General features: G+C 54.6%; 6 protein-coding genes across 6 annotated transcripts; 3 read left to right on the top strand and 3 right to left on the bottom strand.

Annotated features, from left to right (window-relative positions):
- Positions 1-345: 345 nt before the first annotated feature.
- Positions 346-817, bottom strand: PG997_003175 (uncharacterized protein; the record flags this gene model as incomplete). The annotated part of the gene is given in 3 exon segments (XM_066807490.1): positions 346-511; positions 529-678; positions 765-817. The coding sequence occupies 3 exon segments, from the start codon at positions 815-817 to the stop codon at positions 346-348; spliced, it is 369 nt and encodes a 122-aa protein (XP_066671108.1).
- Positions 818-1744: 927 nt separating this feature from the next.
- PG997_003174 (uncharacterized protein) lies at positions 1745-2553 on the top strand (the record flags this gene model as incomplete). The annotated part of the gene is made up of 2 exons (XM_066807489.1): positions 1745-1983; positions 2082-2553. 2 exons carry the CDS (start codon positions 1745-1747, stop codon positions 2551-2553), a joined length of 711 nt encoding a protein of 236 aa, XP_066671107.1.
- Positions 2554-3202: 649 nt separating this feature from the next.
- PG997_003173 (uncharacterized protein) lies at positions 3203-5749 on the top strand (the record flags this gene model as incomplete). The annotated part of the gene is made up of 1 exon (XM_066807488.1): positions 3203-5749. The coding sequence occupies one exon, from the start codon at positions 3203-3205 to the stop codon at positions 5747-5749; it is 2547 nt and encodes an 848-aa protein (XP_066671106.1).
- A 1561-nt stretch (positions 5750-7310) lies between these two features.
- PG997_003172 (GLCD beta) lies at positions 7311-8843 on the bottom strand (the record flags this gene model as incomplete). Its single annotated transcript, XM_066807487.1, has 1 exon — positions 7311-8843. One exon carries the CDS (start codon positions 8841-8843, stop codon positions 7311-7313), a length of 1533 nt encoding a protein of 510 aa, XP_066671105.1.
- Positions 8844-10596: 1753 nt separating this feature from the next.
- Positions 10597-12101, bottom strand: PG997_003171 (uncharacterized protein; the record flags this gene model as incomplete). Its single annotated transcript, XM_066807486.1, has 3 exons — positions 10597-11190; positions 11254-11509; positions 12031-12101. The coding sequence occupies 3 exons, from the start codon at positions 12099-12101 to the stop codon at positions 10597-10599; spliced, it is 921 nt and encodes a 306-aa protein (XP_066671104.1).
- A 2333-nt stretch (positions 12102-14434) lies between these two features.
- On the top strand, positions 14435-16234 carry PG997_003170 (uncharacterized protein; the record flags this gene model as incomplete). Its single annotated transcript, XM_066807485.1, has 5 exons — positions 14435-14473; positions 14666-15188; positions 15421-15541; positions 15866-16016; positions 16082-16234. The coding sequence occupies 5 exons, from the start codon at positions 14435-14437 to the stop codon at positions 16232-16234; spliced, it is 987 nt and encodes a 328-aa protein (XP_066671103.1).
- Positions 16235-17417: the final 1183 nt, after the last annotated feature.

Here is a 17417-nt window from a genome sequence, read left to right as displayed (position 1 = left end):
ATATGTGATTCCTGTGACGCTGAGACTTGGGGGCATCCACATAACCCGCACAGAACGCAACCGGAAAAAGGGTTGCTTTGGCCTACATAGATATCAGGCCCATACAGGCCGATTCGCTCATCGCAGCCCCACGGCCAGTTTTCTTCCGGGAACTGATTCAATGCTTGCTATCTCAATCGTAGTTCCCAATCCCTACCTAATGGCAGGATGCATTTGGTATATCTGAGTATGTAGTCAATGCGCGATCCTATATACGGATATCAGCGCAACGCGCTACCACCACTGGCTTGAACTCATGAGGTTTTGCGTGCTTCTACAGAGATTTTTGCACTGTTCTGCCTCAGACTACCACAAGAGTTCGCCCTTGACACCCTTTTCGGGCTCCTTGGTCGTAATGGGGGTCTTGGGTTTCGGCTCGGCAAAACCCAGATTCTTGAACTCATCCTTGGCCATCAGGTTCCTTGAGCGGGGGCCAGGGCCGTCAGTAAACCGATCCTCAGGGTCGCGGAAGCTAAGAATAGGACTTACTTGTCCATGCGACATGAGAGATAGCCCTTTGCTAGCTCGCGACAGGAAGGGTCGTTCATGCCCTTGGCCTTCTTGATGCATTCGAGATAGTTGCTCATCACCTCTTTACACTCGCCATCGTGGTCCAAAGGGAAACTTCCCCGTTGTGGTCTATATGTCTATGGTTAGTGATGGTGGTGGTGGTGGCAAGTTGATATATCGCAATCGTACGAGACTAGACAGACAGACAGACTTACGGGATGGGTTTTCCGGTGTACACCGCACCGCCAGGACTGCCGAACGAACTCATGACGCACCCATAAAACCAGGGGAGTAGAAGGTAAAATTTGGTATGGTACAAACAAAAAAGGGCGGTTCATGGACCAACTAATAATAGTATCACACAGTTCAATGCACGAGATACTGGTGTTGAACTCGTCCTAGCCTTAGATAATGGGTGATGCAGCTCAAATCCTCCCATCACGTGGTGTGGTGTGTACAGTGTCATACTGTGCTGCTAGCAGACTTCTGGGCCTGTTCTGGGGGCTAAGCAGCTAAGGCTCTAGTGGCCGCCCGTGCCGTGCAGAGTGCAGAGAGCAGAAGCGCCCAGTCAGTTGCCAGTGCCTGAGTGTGCCCTCCACTGCTGTCCACTTGCTTTGTCCACTGCACTGTCTACCCCCCTCCCCCTAACCTACGATTTTACCGCCGGGCTGGCTGGGAACTGGTCGTTGCTCGGTGACCCAGCCGATCACGAAAGAGGTTGGTGCCTTTGACATCATTCTAGAATCCATACCCGTCCTGTCGTCCCAAGCAAGGAACACGTGAGGATGCTGCAAGCCAGACCCTGACAAGATTTAGCTTTGACTGGTCTGATCCGATCGTGTCTTGAGTTGTCTTGTCCTCTTTATATTTTTTCCCGGCTCAGGCTATCAATTGGGTTATTTCGTATTACTTCGATCAACAGGACCGGACAGCGCAGCAGCAGAGCTCCACCCAAGCCACCAACCTCGTCCGGCCGGGTAGTGCGCGCGCGCGAAGGGCAATTGAGCGAGAACTTGGAATACGAGCGAGGGCCTTGTCGTAGATACCCGATCTTGACTACCTGAACCACCCGGCCTGCTTAAGACGACTCTCCTTCAATCTACTCTCCGGACATCCAGGGACTTGAAGCTCGAGCGACCTCGCTATCACCCACTGTCTTATTTGTATTCTATTATTTAGAGTTGCTGCTATAACAATGCGGACCCAACCTGGCGCTCTTGGCATTTTCTTTTCCGCGATAGCACTCTTGCCCGTGCAAGCGCAGCTTCAATACGTATCGCCGCTGAGTTACAATGTCCTCGGGAGGAGGCAGCAGTGTCCGACCGATTACAACAGCTGCGACAGCCAGGGGGCTGCTTTCGCGGGAACCTGCTGCCCGTTTGGCCAGCTCTGCTCCCTCGACCAGAACAAACAACCGGCATGTTGTCCGGCAAGGTAAGCTCTCTTTTGTACTCTCGTCTCACCCCTCTCCAACCGCCGCGAGCAAAAAAAAACATCTCACGCACGGTCACTGACTCTCAACTGTTTTACAGCGCCATTTGCACGGGAACAGCACCGGCGTCGCAAGGGACGCCAGCTCCTTCATTTGTGAGCAACTCGCTGTTCAACTTCCCGGCCATCCCCACGTCCTTCTCCAACCAGGGGGCGTGTTCCCGGGCCTGGGATGCGTGCTCCCGCAACTACGACGTCTGCACCTCGGGCCTCGCCAGCGGGACGGGCGGGTTCCACGTCACCATTGACGTGCCCGGCGGCGGCGGCGTGACCGTCGAGCCGACGCACACGACCATCCCGATCGCGAGCGCGACGTCCCTCTGCTCCAGCCTCTCGTCGCAGGCCTGCTACAACCTGCAGCCCAGCGTGTGCAGCCAGACGGGCACCGAGGGCAACTTTTACGTCGGCACCGCGCCCGCCAATGCCCAGCCGAGGCAAACCCCGCCGCCTCATATCGCTGGGATCATGGCGGGCATGGGAATAGGGTTTTTAGGAGCGCAGTTTGGGGCTTAGAGGTATCATGAGAGCATTGCTTGTGTGAGAGGATATAGTGAAGGGGCAAGTGTGGTTGTCAAAACTGAGGCTGAGCACCTGTTTGTTTGATGACCTATTATGACTGTCACGATAATAATGTCTTGGTAGATAAAGTATATTTTCTATTCGGTAAAAAGAAAAAATTTAACACTTACCCATCTTCATGAAATTATCTGCAAGAAATACTATGAGAATTGCAGCTGAACGAATACATACCCAATTTTGAGGTGAAGAGAACCAAACACCAGGAAGCCTAACAGTGATCGGCATATTTTCACACCGTGCATTTCGTCAATAGCTCTGACCGGAACTCGGTCAACCACAACGAATGGAACTCAACTGCAACACCATCAGTAAACTGATATGGAAAAGGACGACAGTATAACCGGGTTATAATTATTAATATACCGGTTTGTCATTCATTGATCAGTAAGTGATTTCGAGGAAACTACCCAAAGAAACAGTGGGAGAGGCTGTTTTCGTGAGATGGATTGAAATGGCTGACGCTGGATAAGGCGAAGCGATGCAAACAACCGTGCCTGCAAAGCCACTCCTTGCGCCATAGCCCCTTTACTACTAGACATACTCGATCAAGTGATTAAGACCCGTGGTGTCACAGAGAAGCAGCATGGCGGCACCCGTCCTGCCCAACGCGTCCAATCTCCTGGGCATAGCGCTGGTCATCAACCGGTCTCGCGATGGACCTCGCTACGTCTTCCACTACCCGGCCCACTTCTCGCCCGACAAGGGCCGGCCGCAGAGCCGCAAGTCCAACGGCGGCAGCAGTAGGCGGCAGGAGGAGGCGGCCGGCGGCGACGAGCTGGAAGAGGAGGACGACGACGTGCTCATCGACCGCATGACGGAAGAAGCCGCCGCGCACACCGCCGCCACCGGCGGCTCGCTGCCCAAGGGCGTCGACCTCGCCAACTGGAACCACGACAACCACCTCGAGACCGAGAGCGGCTCGCAGATTGTGCCCTGGGAGCACGTCGCCGGTTTCCCGACGCGCGACCTCGAGAGCTTGCTGACCCCGGCGCGGGCCTACCACAAGCGGCTCTTCCAGGTCTCGCTGGATGAGCAGATCGCCATCTCGTACCCCGTCTACGTGCCGGAGAACGGCTCGTGGAAGAAGAAGAAAAAGAAGCAACAGCAGCAGCAGCAGAACAGCCAGCTTCAGCAGTCGACCCGGTCGCGGCCCAGCCTCGCCAGCAAGTCCGGCACGGGCTCCGCCGACGACGTATTCGACACCAACGGTGGTAAATCCTCGTCCACCGAGGCCGTGCCGTCCATCTCCATGACGGCGCCTACCCCACAGGTGGAAGCTCGGGACCTACTGGAAGAGGCGGGCACCTCGTCTCCCGCCCCGCCCGATGCGCAGGACGAGGAGAAGAAGAGCGGGATGACCATGTTCAACCTGGTCTTTATGCTGGACCCGAAAAAGCACGAGGCCAAGGAGCTCGTCGATACGCTGTACTTTCACATCATCAAGAAGATCAACAAGGCCTACAAGTACGCCCAGCAACGCAGCGACTTCGTCTGGAAGGAGTCCAAGAAGATCTTGGCTCTGAAGGAAAAGGGCAGGGAGGAGAAGACGCGCATGAGCGTGCTGTGGCGCAACATTCTCGAGTCTTCGTCACTCGCGGCGAGCATACAGGATATCTACGAGGCCGTTACGGCAAACAGGATCGCCGCTCTGGCGCTTGAGACACCCGAGGGGACGGTGACGCATTCCGTGCAGATACCGATGCCATTCTACCTGTCGGACCTACCATCTATGGATGCTATCGACGACGCCGCCGCCGAGCGGTTCAAGGGGCTTTGGATCACCACGGCCAACACCTTTGGCGATGTGTTCGAGACTGGGCATGAGGATCCTTCCTTTCTCGACAAGACGTTCGCGCTGCTCCTGCTACAGGACGAGAAGAAGATCGTGGCGGAGCTGCAAGCCGACCCCGACGACACCACGGCCGCCATGGTCGAGTTCGTGCGGCTCTCTAAGCCCACGACTTCGTTCCACGCTATTGGCGCCACCACCATGCTGAGTCCCGCACAGGTCCGACGCTATGCCCAGCACTTCATCTTCTGGCGGCGTGCCATCGCCATTCCTCCCCTCCACGCGCGAGACGTCTATATTCTCTCTCCGAACTGCGACACTGCCGGTCTACCTAAAGCCAGCCAATCGTGGGCCCGCGCGTTCCCCCTGGCGCCGCCTCTGCCCAATTTCCTCGCGGAGATATCGGCGGCCCCGCGGCCGTACAAGTGGTTCGCGCCATCCAAGAACCACCGGCCAACATACCTGCATATGCTGGCATGGCTCATGCGCGGTGGGTGGGTGACGCAGCTCTGCACCTTTGCCTACGTCGTCGTGTGGCCCGAGATCCAGTACGAGGTCGAGTACCAGGCCGAGGCCGACGAGATCAAGGAGGAGATGAAGGCAGCCTCGCTCTCGGCGACGGAAGATGGAAGGACTTCCTCGGCGTCCACAAACTCGACCAACACGGGCGGCGGCCAAAATGATGAGTCGGCCGCTGCCGACATGTCCGCCTCTGCCCTATCTAAAGAATCGGGAACCGAGCTCAGGTCCCCACGAGACACTTCGCCCGACACCCACAGTAGCAGCCACCACCACAACGTGCCAAACACCAGCGCCGCCACCTCGCCCCTCTCCTCGCCCTCGCGATCCAGCGCCGGCGGCGCCTCCGCCGCCCTATCGTCCCCGGAGCAAACCAGCAACAAGTCCGACCCCAGCGCCTCCGTCGTCACCACGACGACAGCCAACGAAGCCGTAGCCGAAAAGGCGCGCCTGAACCGGCTCGCGGACCGCGAGTCCCGCGCCCTGGCCGAGCGCGCCGCGCACCACGCCCGCAAGCCCGTCCCGCAGGCCACGGCCCACCCGTCGCTCAACACGTCGGCGCCGCACCTCGCGCACCTGACCCCCTACATCATCGCGGACGCCAAGAAGGCCACGGGCAAGGACAGTTTGTACCTGAGCGCCATCGGCCGCCGCTTCCCCGCCGACTCGCGCGCCCGCGCCTGCTGGCCCGTCTTCTGGAAGTACTTTAACGGCCACAGCGCGCTCGAGCGCGTCGCCCTGCTCGAGGACATGAAGCGCAAGGAGGCCTGGGCCGTCCTCGGCGCCATGAGCGAGTACCTGGTCTGCGTGAGGCACTGGTGAGGGAGGGAGGAACGAAAAACCAGGCTAGCCCAGTCCCAGTCCCAGCCCCAGCCCCGGCGAGGCAAAAGCGGAAACAACCCACGATGCGAGACAAAACAATGAGTGGATGGGATCGAGAAGCGAAGGAAAGAAACCTGTTTTGGCGATCGATCTCGGTCGCCTGCCCTATTTGATCTACCCGCCCGTCCGTTCTTCCTCCCCCTGGTAATTTCCGCGACGGTGGTTTGTCGGATCCCGTGTTTTGCAAATCTCCCGCCCGACCGCCCCGCCTTGCCGACTTCCCGGTATCTCTTTCACTACCACTGCTTCTTTTTCTCCATCTAGTTGATACGCGAATTGCCTCTCGACCCGGTACGGTGGTGGAAACGCCACCCTTGATACCGCATTGCGCCGGCATCTCCGTTTCGAGGGTGGAGGGAGGGGTCCTTCTCAGTTAACCAGAAACAAACAGCGGTCCACCAGAGATATAACGGATGAATATTCCAAACAGCGAAGCAATTATACATGTATAATCCTTGGCCTTCGTTCCCATCGGCCAGATCGTGAGACCGGTCCGCTTGGCTACAGGGGGAAGGTTATTGTTATAAAGAAAAAGAGGAAGGAACCTCTAGTAAGCCAGCTGGCTATCGTGGCGAAGCGAGGACGATGATACGAGACAGACCCGAAGGCCGAGGTTGCATGTGCCAAGCTGAGAAGCAAACGAAACATGATCATCCTCATCCTCATCCTCTTCCTCGACTACATAGGAAGAGACCAACCATGCAGCACACGCCCTCGGAAGAACCTCAAGGTGATGCGTTGCATTACAAATCTCAGGGCACTATTGGGAACCACTGAGGGCATGTAGGCAAGGCACTGCCTGTGGAGGAAGGTTTGTCTCTGTTGCTTTATATCATCTGGATCTGGAAAAAGCATTGTAATTACATGCAATTATATAATGCCTTCGCAGGGTTTTCACATGTCTGTGACGAACCGACGCGAAAGGCTACACGGTATCTGCAACATATGCTACGTCTTTCGCTCTCTTGCTCTCGAAAGTGTAAATAAAAGAACCAATTGGAAATGAAAGGAACGCTAACCGCTAGTCATCATGACATGAGATACCAGAGGGTAATACATTCACAAACCAATGCCCTATAAAACTCCCAAAGAATAAACATCCCCTAGGTATCATATGTGGAAAAACAAAACAAAAAAAACTCCCTCATGCCAGCGCAGTGACCCGGGACCTGGATGAGTCTGGGCCATACCCGAGCATGAAAGAAACAAAAGCCACGTGTAACAACTTAAGGGGAAAAACAATAACAAAATCAACACATGCGACAGTGGCCCAGCCTCTTGCACCGCAGCTGACAGCCGCCCGAAATGTAGAATAAGGAAATCAACGCCGGATGCCACCCCCAACTGCCGTACGATGCAATCGCAGATATATCCCCCATCAATATGCACCTGTATAATTGAGAACGCCGTCGCCCTGATGCGTGGTAGTGTTGCGGCAGAAACCCTGACATGGTGACCGAAGACTCCTAGGACGTGTGATGCAGGGACCGTGTGGGAGTCACTACAAAGTGAGGTCCATGCCGCCGTACTCATCTTCGTCTTTGACATCGTCGTCAGGGTCATTCCAGAATTGATCGGTGTTGTTGAGATCCCCGGTCAGATCGGCCGTATCTCCTGGGCTGATGGAGAGGGTGTCAATCCCGGGCGCGCCATTGAGGGAGTCACCTCGGTAGTCGGTGTGGTGCGGGACTCGCAGTCCCGAGCCATTGAACCGCGAGTACGAGAACGGTGCAGGTTCGTTCTCAAACTTGGACAAGGCCTCCATCAGCTCAGTCTGCATGCGCTTCTCATCGTCCGTCAGTTCAAACGGAGCACTGCCGCCCATCTCAGTGATAGTGTTGATGAGCTCCTCTTGCTGCTGGAGTTTGAGCTGGAGCATCCACATCAAGTCGCGCATCCAGCTGACGGAGCCGTTCAGGATATCGCCTTTGTTAGGGCCCTTGTCTTTGTCCTCCAACGGGAGGCCAGTTGTGATATTCCCGGCACCGATAGCGGTTGCGCGCTTCGCACCAGGACCAGCCAGACCCGAAGTTGCTTGGTTAGGCTGAGACATGCCGGTCAGGGTAGGTGATAGAGGGGTGCCGTTCTGGATAAGCTTCTTCACCTTATCGTCTTCTAGTCTATGGGTCGGCACTAGCCTGCTGAGATCCTGGATCCTCTCGTTGATATTGTCTCGCCTGCGGCGCTCGACGGCGTTGTGTGACTCACGCCTCCGCTTTCGCTTAGCCTCCTGGCTTTGCAAATTCGTAGGCGCACCATTAACTCTAGCAGGCATCGAAGTACCGGCCTGTGCCATGAACTGGGGATTCGAATAGCCGTGTTGCAGGGGTGAAGAGAGGCCCGAGCCGGGGTAAGAGGACTGCAAGCTCTTAGGGGTATTCATCCATTGCCCAGAAGGTGACTTTTCATGATGGCCACCAGGTGTTCGGATGGGCTGGGCGCCAAAGTTGGGAGACTCGAGAGAGCCAGCATTCAAACCAGCCATCACAGCATTCGCCCCCAGTGGACTCCTTGCATTGCTCGAGGAGTTGCGCTGCATAGCTTGGGCCTGCGCTTGGGATAATCTAGGACGGGGTTTGGCATTAAGGAAGCTGCCTTCGCCGTCGTTGCTGCCATCATTAGCGAGGGGTGAGCCTGCAAATGAGTTGGGCGATTGTAGCGAATGGCCAAAAGGCTGCTGCATTTGGCGGAAGTGCTGGGCGGCATTGAAGCTGCTGGCCCACGGACTGTGAACAGGATCTCCGTCCGGTGTGTTCGAGTACCCGTTGATGTGTGACGGATACATGTTCTGGCTGAAGCCCATGTTGATATCGCTCATGCCATTGGAAAAGTCCTGGCCGTGGTCGCCCAAGGACTGGTTTGGCTCCTGGGGACTCATGTCGAGAAGATCCGAGTCTGCGATCATAGCAGAGCCAGTTGAGTAGCCGTTGGAACCGCCGTTAAGGTCGTGAATTCCAGACATGGCCCGCGGGTCGATACTGCCGTTGCTACTGCCCTGGCCCCCGCCAAATTGGTTGAAGCCGAAGTGTGCCATGGTTGGCAGCGATTCTCGGGTGCGACGACTATTTTCCTGTCGAAGGCCAATAAAATAAACGTGTGTTGCAACTATTAAGGGAACGATGCAAAGCTCGTGGCTATCGGTGCTTCACCATAATAAAGTCAGTTATCTTGTCGCACAAAACGGTTGGGAGTCATGGTTTCTCTTGGGGAAAGAGCGTGCCCCGCATCCCATTTGACATGAATTGGGTCACAGCCGCCAACTATTGGCGACGAGGTGGGGTGCGCATGTCGTGGAACAGAAGTCAGACCACGTTGTGGGCGAGGGGCCCATGGTCGGAGCAAAAGGAAGCAAAGATGGCAGCGACTGACCTTTGGGTGTGTGGAGTGTCTCAGGCTCGAAATTGGCTTGCAATCAGGAAAGGTTCGCCAATCCAATACACGGTTTCCTCGAAGGAAATTGATGAGTCAAAGCCGGGTTAGGTTTGTGCAGATGGAAATGCGCGGGGAGGTACCCAAGAATCGAGGTCCACCCCCACGGAGAAGACAGCAGCGGCGGCTTTATGCGCGTATAAATAGCTGAGGGGTGCAGATGAGCGGTTGCGTGCTCGTAGCCTCCAAAGCGTCGTGATTGTTGTTGGGTGTGTAGATGTTTTAGAGGTGTTGGACAGATGACCAGATAAGGCAAAGGGAGGGAGAGAAACTCTATTGCTTTTTTTTGTTCTCTGGTCTGGTTTGGTTCCAACGTGAAGGCGCAAAGTCCGGATCGGCCAGGTCGGAAGGACTTCTGGGGAGCGAGGGTGCGAGGTACCTGTGTACGCCAAGAGAGGCTACTCGCAATTCAGCTGGTGGGTGCCCGGGTTGAGGAGTCTGTGTGGGCAGCCAACAGAAAGTCGCCCAGCTGCAGACGGGCCCAGTGATTGGCCCGGCGGAGCAAATAAAAGGAAACTCCTCGGCTTTCCCAATAGGTGGCAAGCAAGCAGGCAAGCGCTGACGACAGCCTGATGTTTTCGTTGCTTGTCGCGAAACGAGGAGAGTGAGAGATGAGACGAAGTTGATCCCTCTTAGGTCAGACGAGAAGAGGCGGAGCTACCAAGTTCAGTTCGACAAGTGCGGCACAGACTCGGGGGAGCGAGCGCTTTTGATCGGCTTCTATGTCGTTGGGAAGGACAAGCGACAGCCCGGTAGAAGGTAGAAAGTTGATATGTCGCTTTTCTCGGGTCGCAGGAGCGTAGAGAACCCAATAATCGCTTGGAGAAGTAGCGGGCGGGACGGCGGTGATAGTAAGACGGAGATGATGTGCGAGGTAATATAACTGGATTGATGAGCTTGTTCGATATCTGGCTAGCCAGTCGGTGGTGGTGGTGGGCCTTGATGCAAAAGAACAGGCCGGCGCAACGTATAACGGCTTCGAGAAGAGATAAGAGTAGGCGACAGGATACCAAAGGTTGGGATGACGGTTGTCCGGGGAGGTGCAATCCGTCATGTATTTATTTGACGGATGCTGACTGGGAAGCTGAGGAATCAAACAGGCGGTAAGGCGCAGTTTCAAGCCTCAAAATGCCCAGAGACGGACAGACAAGGCAGGGCGGGATTACCGTCGAGATAATCAGATGGAGGGGGAAGGTTCAACTTGGCACGGAAGAAGGCCCGAGACACACAGTTAAAGCAAAGTTTGTTTGTGTGTGCCGAAGTGTGTGCAGTGCGCAAGACTCGAATGCTATTGCAAACGAAGCGATCGAAGCCTTCTGTCGTGTATGATATATGTTACCGAATCGCGGTGAGACCTGTCAAGAAAGAGGCGGTATCGACCAGGGCGCTGATTGATGGGAGAGCCCAGTTGCAGTCGGCGCAAGGTAAACCTTGCAAGCCTCTGTGCGGCCCTTTGCAGCGATTCTACTACTACTGTAGGGAAGCCGGAGACGCGAGGCGGCGACGTGATTGGCTGTGTCGTGCCTGCAGCTTGGGAAGATCCCCCAGGCTTTGGTGGTGTAGTAGGGGCTTGGCTTTTTGGGCTTTGACTCCGACCAGACAAGGGACAGGTTGGGAAGTTGGAGTTCGGGGGCGGGGGACCACTGTAAAGAGGGAGGAGGAGAGGGGGAGCGCCCTTTAGTGTTAGGCCTTGCAGGGTTCTGGTGCAGGCCTAGGGAGCCGTAGGGAAGACGGCTGGAGTAGTGCAGTCGAGATGGGCCCTTGGAATCTCTCGAACTCTTGACCCCGCTAAGGTGATTATTACTGGGAGTCTGGGAGGACTGGGAGGATGGGAATGCGCTTCCGCGACGAACAAGGCCCCCGGCGCTTGGTGGCAGAAACAAGCCAAACAGTTTCCAGCGTACCGACGCAGCCTGAGTCAAGACGATTGCTCGGAGCTGCTTAGTCCCGTGCTATTGACTCGGTCCGTCAACGTCTCGACGTTTCTTTCTCACTATCCCCTTTGTGCGCAATACCAGCCAAAGAGGGTGGGTTTGGATAGACGCTACAACCGCCGGCTGCAACGTTTCTTGTTCTTCTTGTTCCTCTCCTTGAGGTCGGTGAAGGCTGGGCTGACTTTCAACGGCTGTCAGTAGTGCCTCGTTTCCAGCCAGACCGGACCGTGTTGCTCGAGTCGCGGAGAAGATGTGCGAATGATCCAGGACAGGTAGATCCTCTGGTCCATGAAGGAACGCTCTTACAAAGATCTGCGGCGCCGTCTCTGGTGGCCACCTGTTCAGAGTAAAGTCCGATTGCTGTGGTTGTGGTTGGTGTTGCCTTGGCTTAGACAACAGCAGTCGAACAGTCCAGGCATATATGCGCGTTCCGGTGGGTAGCCTTCTTTTCCGGAGGAGTTACCTAGATACGTCTATTCCTCGGTAAGAGAATCCAGAGTATAATACGAGGTGGCGGTAGCAGTGATAGCTGTTGTTGTTGTGGTTGTAATTTGTGAGTTGCGACAAGTCGGGAAGCTTCCGTCCTATTAGAACCGGTGATGCGCGAGGTCCTTCTTATATGCTGACGACGGTGCCCTTTTCCGGCAAGAAGGCGAGACCGGTCCCTCTGTTAGGGAGGCCTTCATTTGTAAACAACAACCTTGCTTTCTGTTGGATGCGTCTTCTGACTTGAATGCAGACAGCTTTACCCACTTTAAGAATTACTCAACTTGTTTGGTGGTGTGTCAGGATGTTGACTCTCACCGGACCATTTTCGTGTTGCCCTGGTCGCCTCCCGCCGCAGTTCTCTCTGCGCACCTACCTGTAGTTTCCCATCTATGCTTGTGCCACGCGTGGTGGGCGTTCTCGGAAGGCGAAAAGGGCTCCATGGAGGGCATTACGCTAAACGCGTGACGCGGTGAAAGTCAGCCATCCCACCTGCGATAAGACATACTGCCACACCTCCTCTGGCCTGCTTTGGCTGCCTTGGTCCTTGGCTAGCGTAATCTTGGAGCAAAGTGCATCATGGCAAGAGATGGCATTCTTCAGCATCCTCCGCTAAGGGTTGCATGCCAACCTTGGAAATCCCGTCAAAAACAGACCCGCCTCGAGAAAGCTAATCACATCTGACCCATCGAGAGCTATCAGGTCGACCTTCCCGTTAGTCGAAAGGAACGATCCTGGCCATGATCAGCATTAGATAGCGGACCCAGTCAGAGTCAGGCCTTGTCGCTCAAGTTGTTGCGACCCGACCTATCAGGGCTAAAGAAGTCTACGCAAACGGCGGGAGAAACGAGGATGGCCGGTAGGCCGCATGGATATAGATAGATCACCGTATATCGTATAAGGCAGCCGACCTGCTGTGCTAAGCTTCGAGATATCGGGCTTAGCGGTTGGCCCCAGCCACTTTGTGCCATTGTTCTACGCGAAATTACAAGGTCAGTATCGGACTGACAGTTGACTGGCGAATTGCATGTAGTGACAGAGATGGTCGCAGAATGCCTACTCGGGCACTTGGGTAGAGGTATGTAGATATGGTATGCATCATGCTCGCTCATTTATGCAGGGTCTCTGGACTTTGCAGATCTTCAAACGGGATCCGTATGGAGTGGATGGCCCCTATTAGCTGATGGGTATCGGCATTTGAGATGGATGGGTGGTCTCCAGATGCGCATCAGCGAAATACCTCCCCCATTTGGACCATACTGTATGTAACGTTAAGTGGACGCATGCTTCTTCTCGACTACTATTGATGCTGGTGTCGATCCTGTAGGGCCAGCTGCATGAAATGCGGAAATGTCGCCAGGATTAGAGAGGCCAATCAAGCCATGCATCACCAGAGGTGCCCGTCTCCCACCTATCCAGCAGATTGGAGAAGTCCAGCTATTGATGGCGTCCACTCGGCTCGTCGCGAGAGTCTAAATACACGCACACTTGCTCTCTCCTGGCTCGTAGTGGGTAGCCAGTCAAAAGCATCGTGCTCAATCCGGGTTTTGCCTTTGGGGCTACACAATACGCCGAACATCGAACGCATTAGAGACTCGCTAGCCCGCCTCCAGTGTATTGAGTTGGATATCGGCGACCCACGACGACACGATATGCGAACCAAGTACATGTAATAAGCGGGTGGATGGCTCAGTCACCTTCCGGCCATGGATGCTGGATACACAAGCATGCTCATTCGCACTCTGCCGTGTTTGCCGCCGTTGCGCCTTACCCCACACCCGAATGCAAGCAAGTCTTTGGAGATGGTGTTGGGGTGAGCCCTCGCGACGATGACGTCGTCAAGCCCGACCAAGCCCAAACCCCGTATCGGCTTGCAGCAGCGCCAAAGACTGTGCCTATTGTGGATGATATGAATGCTGGCCACGATTATTGAGGCTCCGGTTCGGAGACGAAACCAACCTTCATGCCCGATAACCGCAAGCGAAACAGCTGCAAAGTCTGAAGAGCTACGTGAAGGCAGCACCCGCTATCAAAGGCTGCGCACTGTTACCCTTCCTGTTCTAATGGTGTCAGTACATGTATACATGGATGTGGATAAACAATAACGGGATAGGTCCAGTAGCATCTGGGATTTTCGTATTGGATGCATACCTCGCCTATTTCAAAAGTCAGTACATAGAGTCCGGAACTTACCTGGCCTTGGAGCGGAGAAACATGCACTATGCAATACTGCTGCCACATCCGGAGCACAGCAAGCAAGCAAGCAAGCACACGGGTTATTGTTTACCGACGGTGTCTCAGTTCCATCCCCATGAGAAATCATTGCGAGACGAGCTGTCCGGCGGAAGGAAATGTCCGAATATCCCGGGTTCGAGTCTGTACTCACATGTAGGTACCAAGGCAGCAGTTTGTGAGTCTTCACTGTCTCTCTACCTCTACCTACTGAAGGGTTTCCACCTTCTTGCATTGCACGTACGCAATACGCAATCGCATCTCCTTCTCGAAGGCAGAACACTCTGACACGAAAGGTATGCCTGCAGCCTGGTTCTAATATTAGCCACCTCGCCGCCGTGGAAGACCACCGGCCACCTCCCTAATGTCATGCATATGACAATACTCCTTTTGAGCATCCCGTATATCGCGTATCACACGAAGGTAAAAACGTAAGGGAGACTCGGACCTTGTCCGACATCTATCACAATCATGATGTGGAAGAAGGGGACCCAACCTCCACACTCATGCCTATTCTTACATCCAACGTTTTCCCGGACGAGCGATGGGTGATGAGCGTGCTGCGGCTGGTGGGCAGGATTGGGTGAGTACGTGCTGGAGCGTAGTGCTTCCTTACAAGCTTACTACCTACCTAGCCACCACAACCTGATCTGACCCAATCCTGGAAACGGTGGTGCCTGCAAGGCTAAGAGCGTGACACGCAACCAATGAAAGCTCCCCATTACAATCACCCCACCCCACCCCCAATCCCTAGCGACGACACCTCCTTTCCCAGAACATACCAAGCCTTGCCCCAACTGCCATCATCACGCCCAGATGGGAGGGTCATAGGACACACCTGCATCAAATCCATCCCGACCTTTTGAGCTGCCTACGCTCCTCGACGCGCAACCCGCTCACAAGACGCGAAAGATACCGACTCGATATCCATCAGGGGACAAGCTCGACAAAACAACGTGGCTTCGAGCGAGAGAACACAACCTTCCCGTTATCCCTCGCGACACCTTCGCGACAAGACCTTCCAACAAGTATCAGCAGGAACACGGACAAGAACAAGGGAACGGTCAACGTCGGAATAATGGCGTCTGCTTCTTTCAGGGAATCCATGAACTCGATGGGCTGGTCCCGTCGCGAACCCGACATGCCTGTAAACACCAGCCAACAGACTGGCCTGCTTTCCTCGATCAAGTCGCTCAACCCATTCGGCGACCGTTATGTCCAGCTACCCACCACCGAAGGAGCTGGTGCTCCACTGCCGGCGAGCAGTCGCCGTGAAGAAGAAGAAGGGTGGTTCGCTTGTGAGTACAACACCCATGTTTTGTCTTTACTGCTCTTGTCGCAATGCCTGTCTCGCGTCACCCGGTTTCGAGCCCCTTGCAGGGTGCCTCGATGGCGTTCATGTGCGAGTTCCTATAGCGTTGTTAGCTCAATAGCACACTCCACTCATGTGTCTTATCTTTGCACATGGGCAAAAGTATACCCCCCATATCCAAAGCAAGGCTGACCACAAATCTCGATTTCGTCATACAGTGAGCCGTTGGGACCGCATGCTAGTCTTCGCCGGCTGCAATATCGCTGCCTTGGCCTGCTTCGTGCTTGTCTTCGCCTTGTGGCCTGTTCTCTGGCTGAAGCCGAGCAAGCTTGCAATATTGTAGGTCCTCCTTGATTCTCTGCATCTCTCATACACAGACCCTTGTCTGCTACAAGTGGGCTATCCTGTCCATGTGGCCAAGTTCTTTGGGGTCCTATACTCCGCATGATATCCTTGGAGCGGGCTCCTCCCGCCCCTTGCTACATGCGACGAGCCGCTGCGCATATGCGGCCAGCCCTGCATAAGTGCGGTCGATCAGCGATCTGTAGATGGGAATCGCATCTCGAACTTGACGGGTCTGTCTCAATGGCTGCAAAGATTTCGCTACTTCCAAGTTATTCCCTGGCCTCAGCTATATGCCCTGCTGACACAATCCTCCTCCAGATGGTCCTTTGGTTCCGTGCTATTCCTTTGTTCATGGGCGGCCATGATGGGACCGATGGCTTACATGCAACACCTGCTATCTGGCAACCGCCTGCCGTTTACTGCAGGCTACTTCGGTTCCATCTTCCTCACCTTATTCTTCGCCCTTGGTGTGAGTCATACTCCTCGGTAGACCTCAAGCGCATAGTCAGGACAACATATACTGACTTCTTCCAGGTTCACAGTGCCCTCCTGACCTTGATGGCGGCCATCGTGCAGTTGGCTTGCCTAGTATGGTACCTCGTCAGCTACTTCCCCATGGGATCGAGCGGTTTGCGGTTTGCAACCAGCTTCGGCGCTCGCAGAGCTGCTGCTTGGATGACTGGCTAGACGTAGATGCTTCTGAAACTCCGGGCGAAAACCATCGGCATCGATGTACGATATGTGGAATTGTGTCATCTACCTCGCAACAACATTTAATTACGACCGTGTTTGTAACTCTATAATGTGTTTTTGGGAATTAACGAGACTACAGGAGTAATCACAGGTTTATATGATGCTCTTGTGTTCCTACTCGAAGACATCTGTTACAGAAGAACAACAAAGGCCATGCAATGCAGCCGGGAAGTATGGCATTGTCTGATCATTTCTTACATCAACCTGTATTATGACGTGCGTCGCTATTGCCAGTTACTGCTGAAGGCCCCAAGAAAAACCTACGACAAGACCTGGGTCAAGAATGTCCATCGTACACATCCCAATAGCTTAGGTAGCTATTCATGCTCACGAAATCGTGAGCATTAGGTCAAGTAGGTACCAGTCTTACTTTTGATAAGGGGTGACAATGTGGTAATGATTACTTACATATCTGCGTGCGCAAGGGCCCGCTGTCTTTTCCCAAGAGGCTTGGCTGGCTTGGGCTGATCCAAGTGTTACAAATCGCAATACAAGAACGGAAGCGAACACCAATATACCCGTAAGCATTAGGAGGGCCCGGCTGGCCCGGATCACTGCATCTGCACATACGTCTTTCACCAGTTACCAAGGTAGAGAAGCTTCAATGACTGACTGCATGTACGTACTTGTATCCCGCACCCGCCGGAAGGCAGGTAGGTAGGTAGGTAGGTAGGTGCTTATTCTCCTGTTGGCTTCGATTGCGTCTAGGGGATCTAAGATGTCTAAGATGGACTCCCTATCGACGTTGTGGAACTCTGGAACCGGCACGCGCTGCTGTGGGCGTGGACGGACATGGCTTGCTCGAAACCCCAGATGCCGTAAGCCTCCATTGGCATCTGGAGCCCAATCGACCCACTATTGACGGACCATGGAGAGCCGTTATCAACGGTTCGCTATTTTCAGAGATACATCAGCATGTAGACACAGACCCTGGATAATCAGGAACGGAAACAACCGGCTACCTCTCAGATTTGCCCTCCTCACATAGCCATTGTGTTTTCAAAGTCGAAATAATTTTCTCATTTCAATTTTCTTCCCAGAAAAAGCGCAGGGCGGGGCAACTGCACATGGAGAGCAGGTACTCGGTCCGCATTGATCATTCCACAGTCTGTCTCCC

The sequence above is a fragment of the Apiospora hydei genome (genome assembly GCF_038363865.1).
Source record: "Apiospora hydei strain CBS 114990 chromosome Unknown utg000004l_segment0_segment0, whole genome shotgun sequence".
Taxonomy (NCBI): domain Eukaryota; kingdom Fungi; phylum Ascomycota; class Sordariomycetes; order Amphisphaeriales; family Apiosporaceae; genus Apiospora; species Apiospora hydei.
The sequence above is the reverse complement of the archived record's forward strand: the minus strand, read 5'-3'. Positions and strand labels throughout refer to the sequence as shown.